The sequence below is a fragment of the Micromys minutus genome (genome assembly GCF_963924665.1).
Source record: "Micromys minutus genome assembly, chromosome: 32".
Lineage (NCBI taxonomy): Eukaryota > Metazoa > Chordata > Mammalia > Rodentia > Muridae > Micromys > Micromys minutus.
The window spans coordinates 6,995,753-7,016,376 of record NC_137967.1 but is presented as its reverse complement, the minus strand read 5'-3'; the positions used below and the strand labels follow the sequence as shown (position 1 = coordinate 7,016,376).

The 20,624-nt window shown below is 42.4% G+C and overlaps 2 protein-coding genes and 1 pseudogene across 3 annotated transcripts in view; 2 read left to right on the top strand and 1 right to left on the bottom strand.

Moving 5' to 3' along the window:
* The window catches only part of LOC308413593 (vomeronasal type-2 receptor 116-like), a gene marked incomplete at both ends in the record, with an annotated part of 711,488 nt that overhangs the window by 579,223 nt on the left and 111,641 nt on the right, over positions 1–20,624 (top strand). The gene's annotated exons all lie outside the window — the stretch shown is intronic.
* Positions 875–1,124, top strand: LOC308413542 (short coiled-coil protein-like; annotated as a pseudogene). Its single transcript has one exon. The product of its transcript is annotated as a short coiled-coil protein-like (transcript).
* LOC308413996 (uncharacterized protein) lies at positions 4,444–18,844 on the bottom strand (the record flags this gene model as incomplete). The annotated part of the gene is made up of 5 exons (XM_080909163.1): positions 4,444–6,890; positions 7,196–7,256; positions 7,458–7,584; positions 18,034–18,137; positions 18,700–18,844. 5 exons carry the CDS (start codon positions 18,842–18,844, stop codon positions 4,445–4,447), a joined length of 2,883 nt encoding a protein of 960 aa, XP_080765289.1. The 3' UTR covers position 4,444.

Below are 20,624 nucleotides of genomic sequence, written 5' to 3'. Positions count from 1 at the left end.
GTGCTGTGTGAGGTGGGAAATTATAAATGGAGACATGATCTAGAGCCATGTCTAGAGCAGTACTGCCTGCAGTAGCATGCATTGGATTTGTAATATTTAGTTGAGGATTCTCAGTCTGCACGTTACTCTTTGGCTAACAAGAGGCCAATGGCTCATACATTTTGCTATGGTGCCTTGAGCCAAACCCCCCATTTTGTTTCCTGGCTGTATGAAATTGTCTTGGATATTTCTCTACACTCAGTGGTCTAATGGCCACCCTTGCCACATTGCCTGCACATCCCTGGAAACCTAGGCATTTATTCTGGTTCATATATATATATATATATATATATATATATATATATATATATATATACACATTGCCCTTAGAGATGCCATGTTTTCAATTTTGTTGCAAATGACTGTATTTCCTACAATTGAAGCACCACACATTTTGAGGTCTGAGACCTTTGGGGTACTTGGTCATAGTCTCTTTGCAAATGACAGTATTTCCCACAGTGGAAGCACTGGGTATTTTGATATCCAAGACCTCTAGATAGATACAGCCTGACCTATGATATTAGGATGGTATGTGATAGAACTATATTGGTTTCATCCTTTATCCATTATTCCATAGGCACTGCCCATGCTGCTAAAGGTCTAATAACTACATCATATTTAGTATTTGTATTTTCAAACCATAAGCTCTCTATCAACACCTGCCTTTCATCAGAGTTTGCTATGACTAAGTTCACAGCTGAGGTTAATCTTTGTTTAAAAAAAAAAAAAAAAGTGAAGAGCCAAGGCCCGAGGTGTCCCTGCAATTCTGCCTTCTCAGATGCAAGACCGTTCATTAAAGAGTTTGCGTTCAAGAGCTGAAAGTCTGTTCCCCAAGATGATGAACGCAGACATGGATGCAGATGATGCTGAAAATCATGTGGAACTGGAAAAAAAGACTGGACTTATTAATCAGGTGTTGGAGCTCCAACACACACTTGAAGATCTTTCTGCAAGCGTAGATGCAGTTAAGGGAGAAAATCTGAAGCTAAAATGGGAAAAATCAAGCTCTTGGACAATATATAGAAAACCTCATGTCTGCTTCTACTGTTTTTCAAACAACTGATACAAGAAGCAAAAGGAAGTAAAGGGTTCACCTCCCTCTCTTCTATAGATTGCTGCTTTTGTTCTTCCCCTTTAAGGCTTGGATATGATTCAAAAGTTAGAGTATCTTTGTTTGCCTCCCTGAGTATTTATAAAGAGAATGTCGGATCTAGGAAATACTAATGCTTAACAGGAGCATCTCCGAGTTAACGTTCTATGTATATGTTAGTCTATGAAAATGTGCACATGTGGAGACTTTATATTAGAATTACAGATATTTATGAAACTTGAAGATGAATGTTTTGCCAATTTGCATATATATATGTATATGTTTAGCACTGTCTTTTATCATGAACCTAACTAGTAAAATAAACAAAAAATAGCCATGTTGTGAGAAAGTGACCAACACCATGTACTGAATGCACAGCTACTGTACTGTGTGCACCGTCTTGTGCCTCTCCTCCATCTGCCTCTTCCTTTCCCATCTCCCTTCCGACAGTTTTAACTGCATTAGTTTTCTCCTGTAAGAGTAGGAACTGTGAGTGTTGACACTTCACCAAATAAGATTCTTTCTTATCTAAGGCTTGCCATTTGTGATATTTAGTAGTAAGACAGGATTGCTGGTTGGTTTCTCTTTAATCAACTTAAAATAGATTGAAGCTATAAAAAATGAAGGGTTTTCTTTGAAATGTAAACTGTCACATTGAGAAGCTAAAAACTCCCTATTGCATAAAAGTGTCCATTTGATGTTGAAAGGATAGAGATGTTGGTGTGTGAGAAATAAAAAGAAAATAAATTAGAAAGAGAAATGAAAAAGAAAAAAAAAACTTGAGGAAAGATAGAAATAGGAAGGAAAACTGGATAAAAAGAAATAACCAGCTCCCAATGTTTTCCCCCTAGATGTGTGTTACCTCTGGCCCACAGCTGCACTTTTGGGACGTAAATGAAAGTGGCCTGAGTCTGATGTAGGTGGATTAAGAGAGACCAGTTAAAAGTTTGGTCTTAAGGTTTGTTTGTACCCAGGAGATGAACTTTTGCAGAATTAATGGAGATTATATTAGTATCAGAATCATGAATATAAGCGTTTGTATATGTGATCATTATTAATCTTAGGAATTTAACCTCAGCTGTGTTCCTGGAACTTCTGTAAACTCAACTAGCTTGCAGAATTTTAAGTCATTCTTTTAACACATTTTTTAAATGTAGTTGATAAGGAGCTGATATCAGAAATAATGGTAAGGTCTTATAATAGGAAAAGATCTACTAATGCAGCTGGTGGCTCTTAACCTGGGCTGCTTTGACGTTTGGAATCATCTAATGCTTTGATGTAGGCCTTGATGGGTGACTGGGCTATATGGATGTGTACTCACATTGCAGGCATTTTGCAACACTTTTGTGACCTTGTTACAAATATTTAAAATCGTGTTCAAGTTCTGCTTTGCTGTTTAATAAAAAGCTGTTTCAGAAAAACAAAAAAAATAAGACAAAAAAAAATATGAAGGCTTCTTCAGAGCCTGGTATAATCTTTGTAAATGAGGAGGACCTTTCACTGGGCTTTGCAATTTTGTCCCAGGCTCCTAGGACCAGTAAACGTCATTGTTCTCTAGTAGTGTCATCTAACTGAATCTGTCCTTTTACTCTAGTGTACTGCCCTTCACTCAGAAACGGATCTTTGCTGTATTCACTCCCCTCGCTCCATTTCGATGTTCAATGTTCACAGCTCTTTCCCTCCGCCATGTTAACCACTGTGATTGCGCACCGGCCTCTATTACTGTCTCCCATCCCTTCCAGTCTTGGGGAACAATTTCATTTTGAATAGACCAGTTATTTACAATTTGTTTGATATAAAGCAAGTGCATCCTGTTTGAAATCACAGCCTCTTAAAATGCCTTACATGTATCATTTCTACAAGGCACCATCCTATCTCCTCATAACCTTCTCCCCCCAGCCCCCATTAGCGGGCATTCGTTGTATGGCTACTGAGAAAGCAGATGATTCCATAACCTGGGGCCACGTTTAAAATAAACCCTTAAACCCTTTCTCTTACAGTGGGCAGTTTCATTAGATTGTCCTCTTGCCTTGTCGGCTTTTCTCTGCCCTAATAGCTGCCCTCTGACAGTTTCTTTCCCTCTTTCCTCCTCTGAGGGACTTTTACTCCCTTGCTCAGTCTGTGGGACTGGGTCTTTTTGTTCTCCCTTTTCTGGTGCTCCTCGCCTCTCTAGCACTTCCAACCACATGTTCCCCAGCTGCACAGCCACCTCTGCAAACCATTCAGAAAAGACAGAGGGAAGCCTTTTGTCTTCTCTTGTCAGACATTTATTGTTTTGTGGGTTCCTCCACTTCCAGCTGCAGTTTTTCCAGGCATTCTCCCAAGCTTTTTTGAAACAATATAAGAGGAAGAAAAAGAAAACCAGAAAATCATCGCTGGGAGCAGAGCAAGAGATATCCCAGTGAAAGCAGCAGCAATAAATCTTTTGCTGGTGTCGGTGTCTCAGGAAAAAAAAATTTCTTTGTCCCTGCTGTTTTCTCTATGGCATTTGAAATCAAATTTTCCATCCTGCCTAGCTCCACTTCTGGGCACCACTTCTAGCTGGCTTACACTACTTCATGGGGCCTTCTTTCTTCTACCCTTCACCCCTTTTCTTCAACCCTTTCAACCCCCTAACACTATAAAGGAGAGAAAAAAAAAATAAAGGGGGAAGGGTAAACAAAAACGGTGTCATTGTTAAACTACATCCTGGTGATTAGGGATGTCGAGTTGTTGGGGGCAAATTAGGTCTTTGCTGTCAGGATCTCTAGCTGCTTCTTTGTTAAGATTGCTTAACTGATGGTGAACAAGAGGAACCAGCTACCAACTAGCAACCCACCAGCAACAGTTCTGCCTCTTGGGGGCCCAACATTTACTTCCATCTGAAAAGTCCCCAGAATTCCAAATGTCATACAGAGAAACTCTGCAACAGGCAAAACCATACTCCTGCTAGAGCACAAGGCAAATCATAATCAGATGCTGTGAAGCAGCCCCATATGCCATATGTGGAAGAAAAATAAAAGTATATTCTTATATTTCTGTTTTAAAAAAAAAGTTTCACTACATGAGTTTTCATTGTTTACTCACAGGATTCCCTTCTAATGTGACAATTTCTAATGTCTCAGGAAACATGGTTCTACTTCACTATGAAGCATTCCATACATCTGAAAGGGACGGTCACTTCAGAAGGATAACCCACTCATGATATTACATAGGAATTTTTCTCTGCAATGGAAGAGAACTGTAAAAATGCCATTACATTCTTCACATCTACACCACCCCCAGAATGAAATCTCTCCTCAAAGAATTGATATGGTAAAGCTTTAATCGCATTGTTTACATACACAGGGTTCTCTCACACATATGAGTTCTTTCATGCCTCTGAAGAAAAGAAGGATAAATGAAAATCTTACCACATTGCTTACATTCATTGAGTTTTTCTATAGCATGGACTTGTTTATGGTTTTGAAATGAACTGTAACGCCGGAAGATTTTACCACACTGTTGACACTGGTAGGATTTTTCCTCAAAGTGGTTTCTTTCATGTTCTCGAAGGGAACTGCGAGATTTAAAGGCCTTACCGCATTGCTTACAGTCATAGGGTTTTTCACTACTGTGAGTTCGTTCATGCATTCGAAGTAAGGATGGATAAATGAAGCACTTACCACATTGCCTACATTCATAGGGCTTTTCCCCACTGTGGAGTTTTTTATGGACCCGAAAGGAACTGTGACCTCTGAACGCTTTCCCACACTGTTTACATTCATAGGGTTTGACACCACTGTGAATTCTTTCGTGTATCTGGAGTAAGCAGGGATAAATGAAGGACCTGCCACACTGTTTACATCCATAGGGCTTTTCCCCAGTATGATTTCTCTCATGGACTCGGAGGGAACTGTGAGACTTAAACGCTTTACCACACTGTTTACAGCTATAGGGCTTTTCTGCACTGTGAGTTCTTTCGTGTATTCGAAGTAATGAAGGATAAATATAGGACTTACCACACTGTTTACATTCATATGGTTTTCCCCCAGAGTGAGTTCTATCATGTAACTGGAGTAAATACGGATAAATAAAGGACCTATCACACTGTTTACATTCATAGAGATTCTTCCCAGTATGAATGACTCTATGTCTTTGAAGGGAATTGTGATATCTGAAGGAATTACCACACTGTTCACATTTATATGGTTTTTCTCCAGTATGAGTTCTATTGTGTAACTGAAGGGATCTCTGGCATATGAAGGTTTTGCTACAGTGTTTACATCCGTAAGGCTTTGTGTCACTATGAATTCTTTTATGTCTCTGAAGGGAATTGTAGCTTCTGAAGGCTTCACCACACTGTTTACAAGCATAGGGTTTTTCCCCAGTGTGAGTTCTTTCATGCATTTTAAGTAAGGAGGGGAAAATGAAGGCTTTACCACATTGTTTACATGAATAGGGCTTTTCCCCCGTGTGAGATCTTTCATGCAGTTTAAGTAAGGAGGGGTAAATGAAGGCTTTACTGCACACCTTACATTTATAGGGTTTCTCACCAGTATGAGACTTTTGATGCATTTTAAGTAAATATCGATTAATAAAAGATTTAATGCATTGTTTACATTCATAAGGTTTTTCTCCAGTATGAGTTCTTTCATGGACTCGAAGGTCACTGAGGCGTCTGAACGCTTTCCCACACTGCTTACATCCGTAGGGTTTGACACCACTGTGAGTTCTTTCGTGTATCTGGAGTAAGCAGGGATAAATGAAGGACCTGCCACACTGTTTACATCCATAGGGCTTTTCCCCAGTATGATTTCTTTCATGGACTCGGAGGGAACTGTGAGACTTAAACGCTTTACCACACTGTTTACAGTTATAGGGCTTTTCTGCACTGTGAGTTCTTTCATGTGTTTGAAGTAAGGAAGGATAAATGAAGGACTTACCACACTGTTTACATTCATAGGGCTTTTCCCCAGTATGAACTTTTTTATGGCGCCAAAAGGAACTGTTAACTCTGAAGGCTTTACCACACTGTTTACACTCATAAGGCTTTTCCCCAGTATGAACTCTTATATGTGACTGAAGTGATCCCTGACAGATGAACACTTTATTACAATAATGACATCTATAAGGCTTTTCCTCAGAGTGAGCTATTTTATGTTTTTGAAGAGAACTGAGATTTCTGAAAGCTTTGCCACACTCAAGGCATCCATAGGGCTTTTCATTGGAATGAGTTATTTCATGTTTCTGAAGTAAAGAAGGATACATGAAAGACTTACTACATAGTTTACATTCATAGAACCTTTTCCTTATATTGATTCTTCCATGACTTTCCCAGGAACCAAAAGAGCTCTTGGCTCTATGAAACGGTTTATGATCATTATCGATTTCTGCATCGTCATTTCTTTCATAGGTGTAAAATGATTCAGCATAAAGATGTTTTTTCTCCTTGTGTTCATAGTACTTTTCTCCAACAAGAGTTTCTTGATGTCTTCCAAATGAGCTGGGAAAACCAAAGGATGTGCTGCATACGTCATAAGGGCTACTCATATTGAGGCTTTGTGTATATGTCTGAATGCTTGTAACAGAATTCCAAGTTTCCCAGGTCTGTTCACGTTTATATTGCATGCTGTCATGTTCACCAATGCCATGTTCACCAATGCCATGTTCATCAATACTATGTTCATCAAGTTCAACTTTTGTAGCAGGGAAGATGTTTGTCAGATGTGGTGTCTTGGTATGGATTTCTCCAGATTGACCACTTTTAGTATTCTCATACAGTCTCTCAAACATACTCATTCTGTTAGAACAATGAAACACACACATCAGAAACAGTGATTTTACTCACTTTCTGATTATTAGTCAGTCTTGGATATGTACTATACCAAAATAAGAGAAAATTTAAACATTCTGGTACTGGTGAATGGTTTGAAATCAAGTACACTTGAGATCTTCTGATATGGCTACCACAGAGTTGTCTTTAAATGCATTTCTTAGAATTGCTTCCAGATGACTAAGTTTAAATCTCTGCTTATTCCTTCTTCTTTAAACTTCATAACATATTAAGATTAGTTCATGAAACCTCTGCCTCTACATGGACCTTACCTTTGACTTTTCCTAAGATTTGTGTGCTGGTCTTCCATGCTCTGGTCTTCCAATTTGTTTCCTAAAAAGGAATGTCAGGTAAATCATGAAAAACTATTATATATCTGATAAAAACTATCATTTTATAGTTTCAGTGCACATTGTAACTATATCTGATTTAGTCACCAAATTTCATCCTTTCCATATCCAAAACACAGGAGAACACTGCTAACCCAAATACTTGTTCTCTCATGAGGAAGTGAAGGGATGTTGGTATTCTTACCGACACAAGCAAGGTTACTGTAGATCTCCAGCATTACATCTCTGTATAGATGCTTCTGAGAAGAATCCAGCAAAGCCCACTCTTCCTCCGTGAAGTTCACAGTCACATCCTCAAAGACAACTAAATCCTAAAGCACTCCACAAATATGTACAAGAGAAACGGTGAAATATAAGGCACTATATATCTCAATTCAACTGACAAGTAATTAATGAATTCTGTAGTTTCCAGAGATTTCATCTCGTGGCAGAGGTAGACCTCAGGTAGTGTGGAGACTCCTCTTATACCTGGGCACAGGGAGTAGGATATACTGCTGGGCCACCCCAACTTGTCTCTTTAAGGTGGATCTCTAGTACCTCCCATTTAAAAAAAAAAATCTGTGGTTCTACCGTCTGTAGAGCATTGTCTGTAGAGTATTGTAAGCATTGTCTGGTGCTTAAAAATTCCTTATGAAAGAAGTTTACGCTCTGAAGTCATGAGGGAATGAAAAGTTCTAACACAGATTCCATGCAAATCAATGAGAAGATTAGTTCATTCTGCCTAAACTATTTAGCGACTATTGTGGCATTTCCTGAATTCCTGTGATCCTTCTCAGTCTACTACAAAGTACAGTATTTAGAAGACCCATATCCTTGTAGTTCCCTGTTTTACATCCTCCCTTAGGGTGTCAGGGTACCACTGCACACCAGGCTGGGAGGGTGAAGCAGAGCTCAGAATGGGTGGGGTCTGCAGCTGGTCCTCCCCTGAGGATTTTAACGTTACAGCTATCTTATGTGATACTCAATGAAACGGCTTAGGTGTACACTCTTTCTCCAGGATGAATCAAGAGCTACATATAAACCTTGGAGACCGGGAAGAGGTTCTTCTTAGGGTGAAGTTTTACTGTGGCGTAAGGTTCTGGGAACACCTCATTTGCACAGAAAGACATTCCATAAGTCCCAGGTGCTTACTAAGGAGATTCTTATTTGGAGGGAAGAAGTTGAATCTGTAATTTTGCCAAGGACCATGTGACATTCCTCAGGTTGGGCTCCTGAGGCAGGGAAGAGGAAATGTCACTGGACTCCCTCATAAAAACTTTCACATGTCACATCTTCTCAAATGGAATTTGAGTACATCCCATGTGACCACCCCTGGAAAAAAAATATTTAGAAGCCCCAAAACAGCTCATTCCAGGGCCAAACATAATGGAATGACATTTGAATTTCCATTGAGAAATTTCAAATCAGAATAAAGTAACTAGAGATGCCGTGTGTTTTTAGGAATTTGAGGCCCACCTATATAAGACGGGTAGCTCCCATGTAAAACCGGGTCTCACTTTTGTGAGCTAGAAAACCACTCTTCTTTGTCTAGTTCCCCAGCCTAAGCACGGTCTGTAATTACAGCTAAACGGGAAGACCGCCCTATCTAGGAATGCCCTTTGGAGGGACAGTCAACTCCTAGGATCCTGAATGCGTCGAGTACCATCCACTCCTTCTCAGTCACCCCTTGTGACACCGTCACAGCAATTGTCCTAAATCTGATACCACTTCTAAGAAAGAAAGAATGTAGTCTCCATAATGAAACACGGCTACTGTACACATGCCTGAAGCATGAAAGCTGGTCCTTCCATTCCATATTAAACACCATTCTGAAAGTAGATCTCCTTTGTTAGTCCAGAGTCCCAGTTTCCTTCTATGTAGGCCTTCATGGACCCATAGCTTCAGGAGAAATCGTTTGTATTCTTACTAAAGCCTCGTAACTAGCCCATCTTCCTTAAACCCAGCCCTAAATGTAGTCTTGACCCTCCTTCTTTTGGGCATATTCCAGCACAAATCCAACCTTCCTGTGTCTCTCCTCCACCTAACAATTCTGTTACCACCTTCCCCTTTTACTCCTCTCCCTCTGTCCTTCATTTTCACATGTAGAACTGTTTCCAACCTCTACCTACCCCTACCTACCTACCTAGATACATTCCCCCTAACACAAGGACCTTCACATCCGTTACAGAGAAAACCATTAGAAACCATTCTGTCCCACTCTTTCCCTTTACATGGTGACTCCTGGGCACCCAGCCACATGGTAGAAGAGAACAATCATCTTCTGCAAGTCATCCTATGACCTCCACATGTACATCGTAATACACCACAAACCTACACATCACACATAACTTAAACTTTAAAGAAAAAAATGAATCAAATACCCTTCACGATAAAAAAAAAAAAAAAAAAAAAAAAAAAAAAAAAAAAAAAAAAAAGGCACACTAATTTTACTCTTACATGCTTAGCAATAGAAACTAGAGGTCCTGGTTTTCCAGAATTAAAACACTCTGTTCTAAGAGCAGAAAGCTGAATGGATAATAAAAACACCACTGTTCACAGCATGCAACAATCTCAGTGCTGAATGGAGGTGTTTCAGGCAAAATTCCTATTTTGTAGTAGGACAGCATCTATAATATAAACAACCCATTGCTCATGACCAAGGCTGCTCAGAAATAGCTTAGATTTATCACGTTTGATTCTGAATTCATGATCACTGCATATTCAAGAAACCTTTTACTGTTGCCCAATTTGACATTACCTCTACCCAGACTGCTTTTGACCTCATATGGAGTCATAACCCAATTTAACCCGGTGACTTGGATATTAGGACCCTAAGTTCTACAAATATTACGTTCCTCTATATGCCCAGAAAGTCAGATTCCTTAGTTCTTACTAATATCTGGCACTGCAGGTTTCTGGTAGGCCAAAGTATCGGGTCTCTTCATACCTTGACAGCAACCAACACTATACAACCTAGGCCAGTTGTGTCTTGAGACAGTTCACGTGACATGTGCGCCATCTTTACCAACTTAATACACAATAGTTGTCTATGAAGAGAAAACATCAATTGGGAAAACTTCACCATCAGATTGGTCTGTAGACAACTCTGTGGAGACATTTTACTGATTAATGACTGATGTTTGAGGGTTCAGGTCATTTGTGAACAGCGCCAGTCCTGGGCAGATAATTCTGAGTTGTGTAAGAAAGCAGGCAGGAGGAAGGACGGGAAGAAAGCTAATAAGCAGTGTTCCTCTATGGTTTCTGCTTCAGATCCTACTTCTAGACTGCTGCCTTGTGTCCTTGCCCCGACTTCACCTTCCTCCTCCATTAGCTTTATTGTGGTCTTCATTATAGCAATGGAAGACAAACTAAGCCAATGTCCCTTTTAGACTTGGACAGAGGCCAGGGCCTACATTTCTTGTGTGTGGCTCTATACAGACTTTGATATGTTTTAGCCTCAGCTCTCAGCTCCCTTTACTCCCATTGTAACTTTTGGAGTACAAGGTGTGGGACACTTATCACTTTTTACAGCACAGTCTGCCTGTGCACAGTGATCAACATCTGCTATGCTGTCTCTGCAGCGTTTGCTCCTGTTACTAATTCAGTTCACACTACTATACTGGACAGGTCTACTCAAACTCAAGAGAAGCCCTTAAAAAAAAAACTTACATGTATGAGCATTTTTCTTGTATGTATGTATCTGTGCACCACGTGCCTGGTGCCCCAGGAGGCCAAAAAAGGGTATCAAACTACCTGGAATTGGGGTTACAGGCAATGGGTGCTGGGAATTGAACTTAGGTCCTCTGGAAGAGTTGTTGCTCTTAACCACTGAGCCCTCTCTCCAGCCTTCATCAGAAGCCTTTTACTGTACTTAGTTGAGTGTCTCTAGCTTGCTCAAGTAAACTGACCAACTGACTTAGAGCCGACTTAGAGAAGCAGAGGATCAGTATTTATGGCCACCACAGCAAACCTTTCATGCAAATAGAGGACCTTGTTGAAAACAATCACAGCATTCTCTCTTTTGCAGCACTAGCTGTACGATTCCTCTGGTAGCCCACCGGAGGAGGGTCACCCAGTTAAGACCTAAAAGGAACTGGTTATAAGATCAACCAGATGTCAGATTCTAGAGTTTAATGAAGGCTGTGAGAGGAAAAGTCCACCAAAAGAAGGCTGGGAAATAACTCAGTCAGTAGAGGTTGGCCTAACACAAAGGAGGCACTCAGTACCCAGCACCACATAAATGGGACATGGTGGCACACAGCTGTAATTCCAGCACAAGGCAAGAGGATTCGATGTTCAAAGACATCAGCTTCAAAGGGAGTATGAGGCAAGACTGAGCTAGAAACAGCAGTTTAAAACATTCCCATTGTTGTGTGAGCCTGCCCCTTCAACCATTTGACATCTAGGTTTCTCAAGGCATCTAAGATGTTTTTAAAGGACTAATTTTGACAAAAGTATAGTCCGGCAAGTTTGACAGTTCTTTTTCGTGTCTTGGAATTCACCATGTGCCAGTCTGGCCGCAAACTCATTGATCTTTTGCCTACTTTTACCTCCTGAGGGCTGCGACTAAACGTGTGAGCCACCACATCCAGCAAGTTGTGCATTCTTAAAGACGCATCCTTAAAGACGGGGGGGGGGGGGGGTCTTAAATCAGACAGTAGCAGGCTTATATACTATGTAACATGCTTTGTGAGAAGGTGGAGAAACAGGATTTTTTAGGCTACATGACGAGGGCCACAGAAATGCTTTAAGTTGGGGAAGCAGAGCTTCGTAAGTGTGTGAGTAGAGTACTGGGTACTGCCCACCCTGTTCATAATCCTACCTGTAAGGGCCCAGTTACATTAGATGGTCTGGACTCACTTTTCTTTTCTCCCCCTCTCCCCCGCCCTCCACTCCAAAACAGGATTTGTTTGTGTAACAGCCCTGGCTATCCTGGAATTGCTTTGTAGACCAGGCTGGCCTCAAACTCAGAGATATCTGCCTGCCTTTGCCTCTTGAGTACTGGGATTAAAGGTGTGCACCACCACATCTGGTAGTCTGGGCTTTCTAATATTTCCAGCTGTCTTAGTTATTTAAAAAAAGAAACAAAGAAGTAACTATGGGGGCGGGGGGTTATGAGGGAAAGCTATGGGATTAATGGGCAATGGAATCAAATTGGCTTCTCACTGAAATGGAGTAGGAATGGGTTGGGGGGTGTCCCCTGTCCTATAATGGACAGTCAAGTTGGTGGCCCTGGGGTTGGAGGCTATCTGTAATCAAACTTCAAGAGGGTACTGTCTATCTGTAAAACCATTTGGAACTGGATCTGCTGAACTCTGTCTTGTTGGGGTGTTTCCTGAACAGAAATTTTTCTTTTACTAATTCCTGTAAGTAAGACAAGCTGGTGAAGTCTTTCGCTGCAGGAATTTCATTTGAGAATCTGAACGATGACTAATCGCTCAGATGTGAATGTGTGGCTGGCAAGAAGACTGCAGGGAAACCGTATCAGTCATATCTTCATCCCTGATACTGACAAAATTTGGGCAGCTGAGGGTGAGTCTCAGCATCAGACTAGCAGGCAAAAATAAATAAATAAATAAAATGGAGAGAAGGGAGGAAAATTAGAATTGTTACAGAGTCAAGGAAGACCACAGGAAGGAGAAAAGTAGTTCTTTGCCCTTACATAGGGGCCCAAAGAACCTCCTTAGCTTGTAGGGCTACTCAGTCAATTACCACAGCACAAGAGGGGGAGAGAGTTGGAGGGAGAACAGGCAGCAAGGGAGGAAGAAGGCCTGGGTAAAAGTGACTTCTGGTCTCTTGCAACTGTGACAAGGAAATCAAGAGAAGTAGCTAGTTAGATAGGTGAAACTGGTACCTGTTAGGGAGTCTTCAGACATCAACTACACCTGGGAAGGAAAGGAAACAAGTCTCGTTGTGACACAAGTTCCCTCTAGGGGAGCTGGTCAAAGCCACAATAGGAAATGAAGCTGACTGCGCCACTGGGAACATACAGAATAAGTCCCTCCCTTCCTCACATCCTTCAACCCAACCCCAGCACACTGAGCTGCTCTGAGAAGTGCACTGTCCCCTGAGTTCGATTGTCCAGCCCAAGGCTGCCAATTGGAGACCAGCTCCACCAAGAACATCTGGGTCTCCTAACAACTGCAGTGTCTCTGTCACCTGCCACTGGATCCGTACTGCCTAGTTGTGCCTTCGTGGGAAAGTTTGTCCTAGTCCTGCTGGAACTACATGTCCCAGGGTGGGATAGTATCCAAGAGGGGGTTCCCATTCTCTGAGGGAAAAGGGTGGAGGTGACCAGGTGAGTGATTTTTAAGGGTGAGACTGGGGGAGGGCTGAGATCAAAATATAAAGAAAATTTTAAAAATAAATTACATATATGTAAAGAAATTGGAAAGTTCTCATACTAGCAATTTAAAAAGTACATCTCAAAGCCTTAGGAAAAAAGGAAGCAAATATACACAAAGTAGATGGCAGGGAATAATCTAACTCAGGGCTAGAATCAGTGATTTAGAGACAAAAAGAACAATACAAAGAATCAATGAAACCAAGAAGTGGTTCTCTTGAGAAAAGCAACAAGATAGACAAACCCTCAGCCAGACTTACTAAAAGGCAGACACAATCCAAATTTACCAAGTCAGAAATGAAAGGGGAGACATAACAACAGACACTGAGGAAATCCAAAGAATCATTCGGTCTTACTTTGAAAAAAAAAAACCTATCCTCTAAAAAAATTGGTAAATATGAATGAAATGGATGATTTTCTAGACACATATCAAAGGAGGACTGGCCTTTGGTCAAAAAAACAGCTACAATCCTCTTCTAGAACCACCAAACAAGTTCTCAAGAAAAACCTAAAGGAAATGAGTGATTTTCTGGACAGATACGACTCACCGACGTTAAAACAAGATCAAACACGATATCTAAATAGTCGTATTACCCCTATGGAAATGGAAGTAGACATTAAAAGTCTCCCAACCAAAAAACAAACAAACAAACATACAAACAAAAAGCAGGGCCAGATAGTTTCCATGCAGAATTCCACCAGACTTTCAGAAGAGAGTTAACACCTATACACCTCAAACAATGCCATAATAGAAAGAGAAGGAACACTGCCAAACTCATTCAATGAGGCCATAGTCATCCCAATACCTACACCACATTAAAAACTCAACAAAGAGAATTTCAGACCAATCTCTACTATAAAGACTGATGGAAATATACTCATTAATGGCAAACTGATTGTACAAACACATAGAAAACATCATCTGCTATCGTCAAATAGGCTTCATCCGAGGGATGCAGGGATGGTGTAGTATACAAAAACCCATCAATCCACTATGTAAAGAAAGTGAAAGAAAAAAGTCACATGACGGTCTCATTAGATGTTGAGAAAGCCTTTGACAAAATCTAAAGGCTTGAACAGATCAGGGATACAAGACGCATACCTAAGCATAAAAGAAGCAATGAATGCAAGCCAAGAGCCAACACCAAATTAAATGAAGAGAAAATGAGAACAATTCCAGTAAAGTCAGGGACAACACAAGGTTGTCTACTCTCTCCCTACCCATTCAACAGAGAACTAGGATTTATACCTGGAGAAATAGAACAACTAAAGGAGATCAAGGGGATACAAATTGAAAAGGAAGAAGTGAAAATGTTGCTATTTGCAATGATATGATAGTATGTAAATGTCCCCAAATATCCTCCCAGGGAAGTCCTACAGCTGATAAATACACCTTTAGCAAAGTACCTGGATGAAAAATTAACTCAAATATATATAAATATATATATTTCAATGGTAAGTGGCATTATTGGGAGGAATGGCCTTAAAGAAGGAGGCATGACATTGATGGAGGAAATGTGTCACTGGGGAAGGAGCCTAAGGTCTTTCTGTTCATAATCCTCCCATGTGGAAAAAGAGCCTCCTCCGGGATGCTTGCAGAAGTTTCTGGCTATTACTTAAAAAGGCTGCTATGAACATAGTTAAGCAAGGGTCCTTGTGGTATAGTGGCACATCTTTTGGGTATATGCCCAGGAGTGGGACAGCTGCTGGGTCTTAAGGTATAACTATTTCCAGTTTTCTGAAAAACTGCCAAGTTGGTCTCCAGAGTAGTAGTATAAGTCTGCACTACCAACAGCAATGAAGGCTTGTCCCCTTTGCTCCACATCCTCGCCAGCATGGTGTTGTCACTTGAGTGTCTGATCTAGCCATTCTGACTTATGGAACCTCAGAAACTGAAAACAACCTAGATGCCCCTCAACTGAAGAATGGATTAAAAAAAAAAATGTAGTACGTCTACTACTCAGGTATCAAAAGCAAGGACATTAATGAAAAGTGCAGGCAAATGGATGAAACTAGAAAAATGTCATCCCGAGTGAGGTAACCTGGACCTAGAAAGACACGCACTGACCTGTATTTGGAGAATAGCTGTAAAGTACAGGGCAACTATGCTACAATCCACAGGACCAAAGAAACCGAGCAACAAGGAAGGGCCAAGGAATACATGAAGAGGAAACAAAAGACTCGTTGGATGTGGATAAAGAGGGGAAACTGGGTGGGAGAGGGGGTGAAGGAGGGTAATGCGGATGGGGATCAGGTGTGCTGGGAGAGAGAATGGAGACCAATCTAGGACATCTCTGGAACTATAGAACTGGGAAGGGGGAGGCTGCAGGAATCTATCCGGGTGACCCTAGCTAAGGTTCCTACCAGTGAGGCATACAGAGATTGAAGTGGCCACCTCCTGTAATCAGACAGGACTTCCAGTGGAGGGAAGTAGACATCAACCCATCCACAAAACCTGCAACCCAGTTCGTCCTGCCTACAAAATGTACAGGAATAAAGGTGGAGTGAAGTCTGAAGGAACAGCCAACCAATGACTACTCCAACTTGAGACCCACCCCAAATGGAACACAGTCAAACCCACACGAATAATGATACTCTGCTATGTTTGCAGACAGGAAACAGATGCAGACACCCACAGCCAAACATCAGACAGAACTTGGGGAGTCTTGTGGAAGAGTGGGGGATAGAATTGAGTGAGCTGGAAGGGTCCAGGACACCACACGAAGATCTACAGACCCAACCAACCTGGGACCATGGGGGCCCACAGAGACTGAACCATCAACCAAAAAGCATGTAGGGGCTGACTGACCTATGTCCCCTACATATTTGGAGTAGATGAGCAGCTTGGTCCTGATCTGGGTCCCCTAACCACTGGAGTGGGGGGCTGTCTGTTACTCAGCTGCCTGTCATTGGATTCCCGTCCTCTAACTGAACTGCCTGGTTGGGCCTCAGTGGGAAAGGATGTGCTTAGTTCTACTGGGACTAGATGCCCCAGGAGAGGGTAGTACCCAAAGGGGGCTTCCCCTTCTCTGAGGAGAAAAGGAGGAGGTAACAGAGGAGGGATTTGTAACGAGGGGACTGAGAGGAAATGGTGGAGAGGGATTGTGATCAGGATGAAAATTAATTCATTAATGAAAAATAATAATTTTATCCTTTATGGTTGAGTCACAACAACACAAGGAACTGTATTAAAGGCTTGCATTAGGAAGGTTAAGAGGAACTGCCACAGGGGATGTTGGGGATTCGAACTAGGATCTCAGACTCCCCTATAGTTCCATTCAGTCCCGCCTAGAGAAAACTATGTTGGATGGAAAAGCTCAGTACTAGGGCACATGGATTCAGACAGAGGAGGATATGAAGGACCTTTCTCTACAGAGACCTTTACACTTGTTTCTTAGTATCTCATGAGGTGCATGTGGGGCTGGAGAGGTGGTTCAGCAGTTCAGTGTGCTGTTATGGAAAACCTGAGTTTGGTTCCCAGCACTCACTTCAGTGGCTGATGAAGCTTTTAGCATTACCTTCAAGGCTTCCGACATCCTCTTCAGGCCTCTGTGGGGAATTGCACACATGTATCGTTTATACTGAGAGACACACACATATACAAAACGTAAATAATCCTTAAACTAATAATTAGGGTGCCAAAGAGATGGCTTAGTAGTTAAACCTACTTGTTTACTCTTAAAGAGAACCCAAGCTTAGTTCCCAGCACACACATGGTATCTGGAAAGCATCTAAACCTCCTGTTCCTGGAGATCCAAACCCTGTTCTCGCCTGCACATGTATGTTATATACACACATGCAGGCACATACTCATACACATAAAATAAAAATAAAACTTCAAAAAGGTTAAAATAGTATAGGGGCTGGAAAGATGGTTCGCCCAGTAAAGATACCTATCGCCAAGGCTTCTGCCCTGAATTCAAACCCTGGGCCAACACAGTGGGAGAACCCTACTCACACAGATTGTCCTCTGACTTCCAAATACACACTGACATACTTCCCAGCACGCAATTAAAAAAAAAAATGCGTAGTTAAAACAAAGAGAATGCTCTCCCAAGAGATGTAAAAGAATAAAAATGAATCAAACTTTACTAAGTGGGACCTGAATCTAAATATAACCAGCACCATTCAGAACTTCTAGAGCATAACACAGAGAACCTAGAGGGTCTTAAGGTTAGCAATGCTCGGCTTTTAGGTGCAACGCCATCAATACCGGGGCTCACACACGGGGAAGTGACGTCACCGACACTGAACCATTCCTTGTGCTGGACAGAGCCTATGCAGGCCCGCGGCCTGGGTGGGGGGCGTTGGGGGTAGGGAGTAACTAAATCCGCTGGGGGGGGGGAATCCTTGTCCCAGTGCTACAAGCCCCGCCCCAACCCGTGAGGATCCACCACATCGGGTCCACCCCACCGGGGGACAAGGGTCCCTTGCTCACCATAGCGCGGCTTGCAGACTCACTCGCGCTCCTCTCATAATCTGCCACAGCGGTGCTCTCCGCCGCGAGCAGCGTCTCCAACACGACTACCTCAGCCCGAGAGCCTAGCAGGTAGCATGGCGGCCAAGAAAACCCGCCTCCCCCGGGCACGCGATTGGACAGCCTACTTGGAAGCTCTGATTGGCTAGCAATGTTTGAGTGACAGCAACCTTAGGCCGCGGCTGGCTGAAGGAACCAGTACAGCCTGTAGTCACCCGGCCCCGTCTTCTGCTTTGTGCGCGGGCCTGAGTGAGCTCCAGTAAGATCTACATTTACACAGAACGTGTCTCTTCCTCCCAGAGCTGGCTCGGCTGTCTTCTTGCACTTAGTAGGCACTCCTTGCTTCAGAGGACAGAGTCGCTCATGTGCACTGCCCACTACACAATTCTGCTTAAATGCAAGTCTGGGACAGTCTTGCACCTTTAGCAGAACTCCCGACTGGGAAGGACCGTGGCTCTCCCTATCCTTTTAGCTCTCCTTTCCACTAAAGGGAACTTCTGTCACTCACGTCTCTTTAGCCAATCAGGGCATCGGGACATGTGACTTCTCTCTGAAGCTCAGGTAGGAGGCGGGTCTTCCCTGCAGGCGGAGCAGGGTGTTTGGCTTTTGACTCTGGGGGAGAGGTACCGGGTGAGCAGCAGTGCTGTGTGCTGTGGGCCCGCTGTGCGGAGCTGTGAGGACGGCGCGGAAGTGCGCCATTGGGAACCTTACGTAAGCGAGTAGCAGCCTTCCCTGACCGAGTAGGGCATCCAGCCGATTTGGCTGTGGCCATCTTTCCCGGTGCTGGGCCGGCACGGCAGTGGGACAGCATCCTGTAGTCTTCGGGAACCTGAGACTGACTCCACCTAGCCGCCCCTGGGCACATCTCTCTGGAGCATCTCAGCCAAAGGCTCTGTAGGCCAGGCTTCCTTAGGACACTGACTCTATGTAGGCCCTGCAGCAGTGATGATTTGGGCGTTTTTTTATTGCGTTTTTTTTTTTTTTTTTAAAGACCGAGGCTTATTAAGTAACTTTCACTGGCTAGAACTTGGCATATAGATCAAGCTGGCTTAGAACTCACATAGACCTGCCTGTCTACACCTTCTGACGGTTGAATTCAAGGCTTGGGCTGCACTGACTGGAACAGGTGGCCTTTTGGTGTTGGACCATAAGGCAGTCTAGTTTCTTTGTGATTACGTTTCTGACTATACTGTTTTGTCATTCTGTTCTTTCCCGGGGGTTAGTACACCATTTTGATTATTGCAATGTTGGGACAATCTCAAAGATCTCTGTCTGTGTGTGGGAACAAACATTCACCAGTAAGGGACATTTCCTCGATGATCACTCAACAGTTACCTAGCAACAGCCAAGTAAGAGCCTGGCTTTATGTATAAAAGAACTGTTTGCTCACTTGCTCTCTCCCTCCCTCCTCCCTCCATCTATCTCTTTCTCCCCAGATGTCCACTGCAGGCCTCTTCCCCTCTCTGTTCTCCTTTGTCCACCTCTTCTCTGCCTCTACCCACTTCCCCAGATCCCAAATAAACTCCCTTTTATACTAAAGCCCGTGCTATCGCTGATTTCTCTGACGGAACGCTTTTTGGCACCACTGGCTCCGTTTTATAAAACACATTTTCATGAATATATGACCTCTAGTTTATAATTTATTCTTCTCAGATCTCTGATTACATTGACAGCTAAGCTAAATGCAGCATGACGGCCAGAGAAGGGGCAAATAGCTCCTTACCTCAAGGTGACCCACCACCATATTCGCTCAGTCAGTTCACCAGCTAGTTAAGACTACCACATCTTTTATCAAAAAGACCGACTGATTGCCTCACAGGCTTCATGATAAAAGATATACAAAATTCAGATGTAATCTTTCAAAGCTGTAACCTTCTGCTGCTCCCTTGTCTGAAAAACTCAGTTTGCAGTGACTGATCCCCAGTGATCAACCACCTATGTCTCATAGTAAATAATTGTATGGGAAGATGTAACTTTATGACAAGTCTGAAGATATAAGCTTAAGTTATGAGGATCCAAGAAAATATTTGAGGTAAAAATATTGAGATAAAGAGGTTGAAGAACATTAAAAAAAAAAAAAACTTCGATGGTTTAGATGGTGATAGGAAAAGTGATTTAAGGTATGAAATACTTTAGATTTCTCCCCCTCACTGTGCCACTGTTACATTAAGACTTGAAAAGTTCAGAATTCTAACATTAATCAATGGAGTTCTGATAAATTAGCCTAACTCTGATAAAAAAAAATTACCCTATGTGATCCACTTTCATAATCATAAGTTCAAGATTTCCCGTTTCCTTTCGATTGTCTTTTAAGTATAACCTTTAAAATGGTCCCTGTCTTTGATCAAATTTATTTTCTAGCTGGCATGGTGGCACATAAATGTCATCCATCCCAGCACTTGAGAGACTGAGACAGGAGACTCTTGAGACAAGGAGTTTGAGGCCACATTAGATAGTATATTCAGGTGTGGCCTCTATGTCCAGATGCAGTCACAAGACAAGCATGTAGACATCTCTGGCTCCAGGGCCAAAGCCACTTGGCACACCAGAGA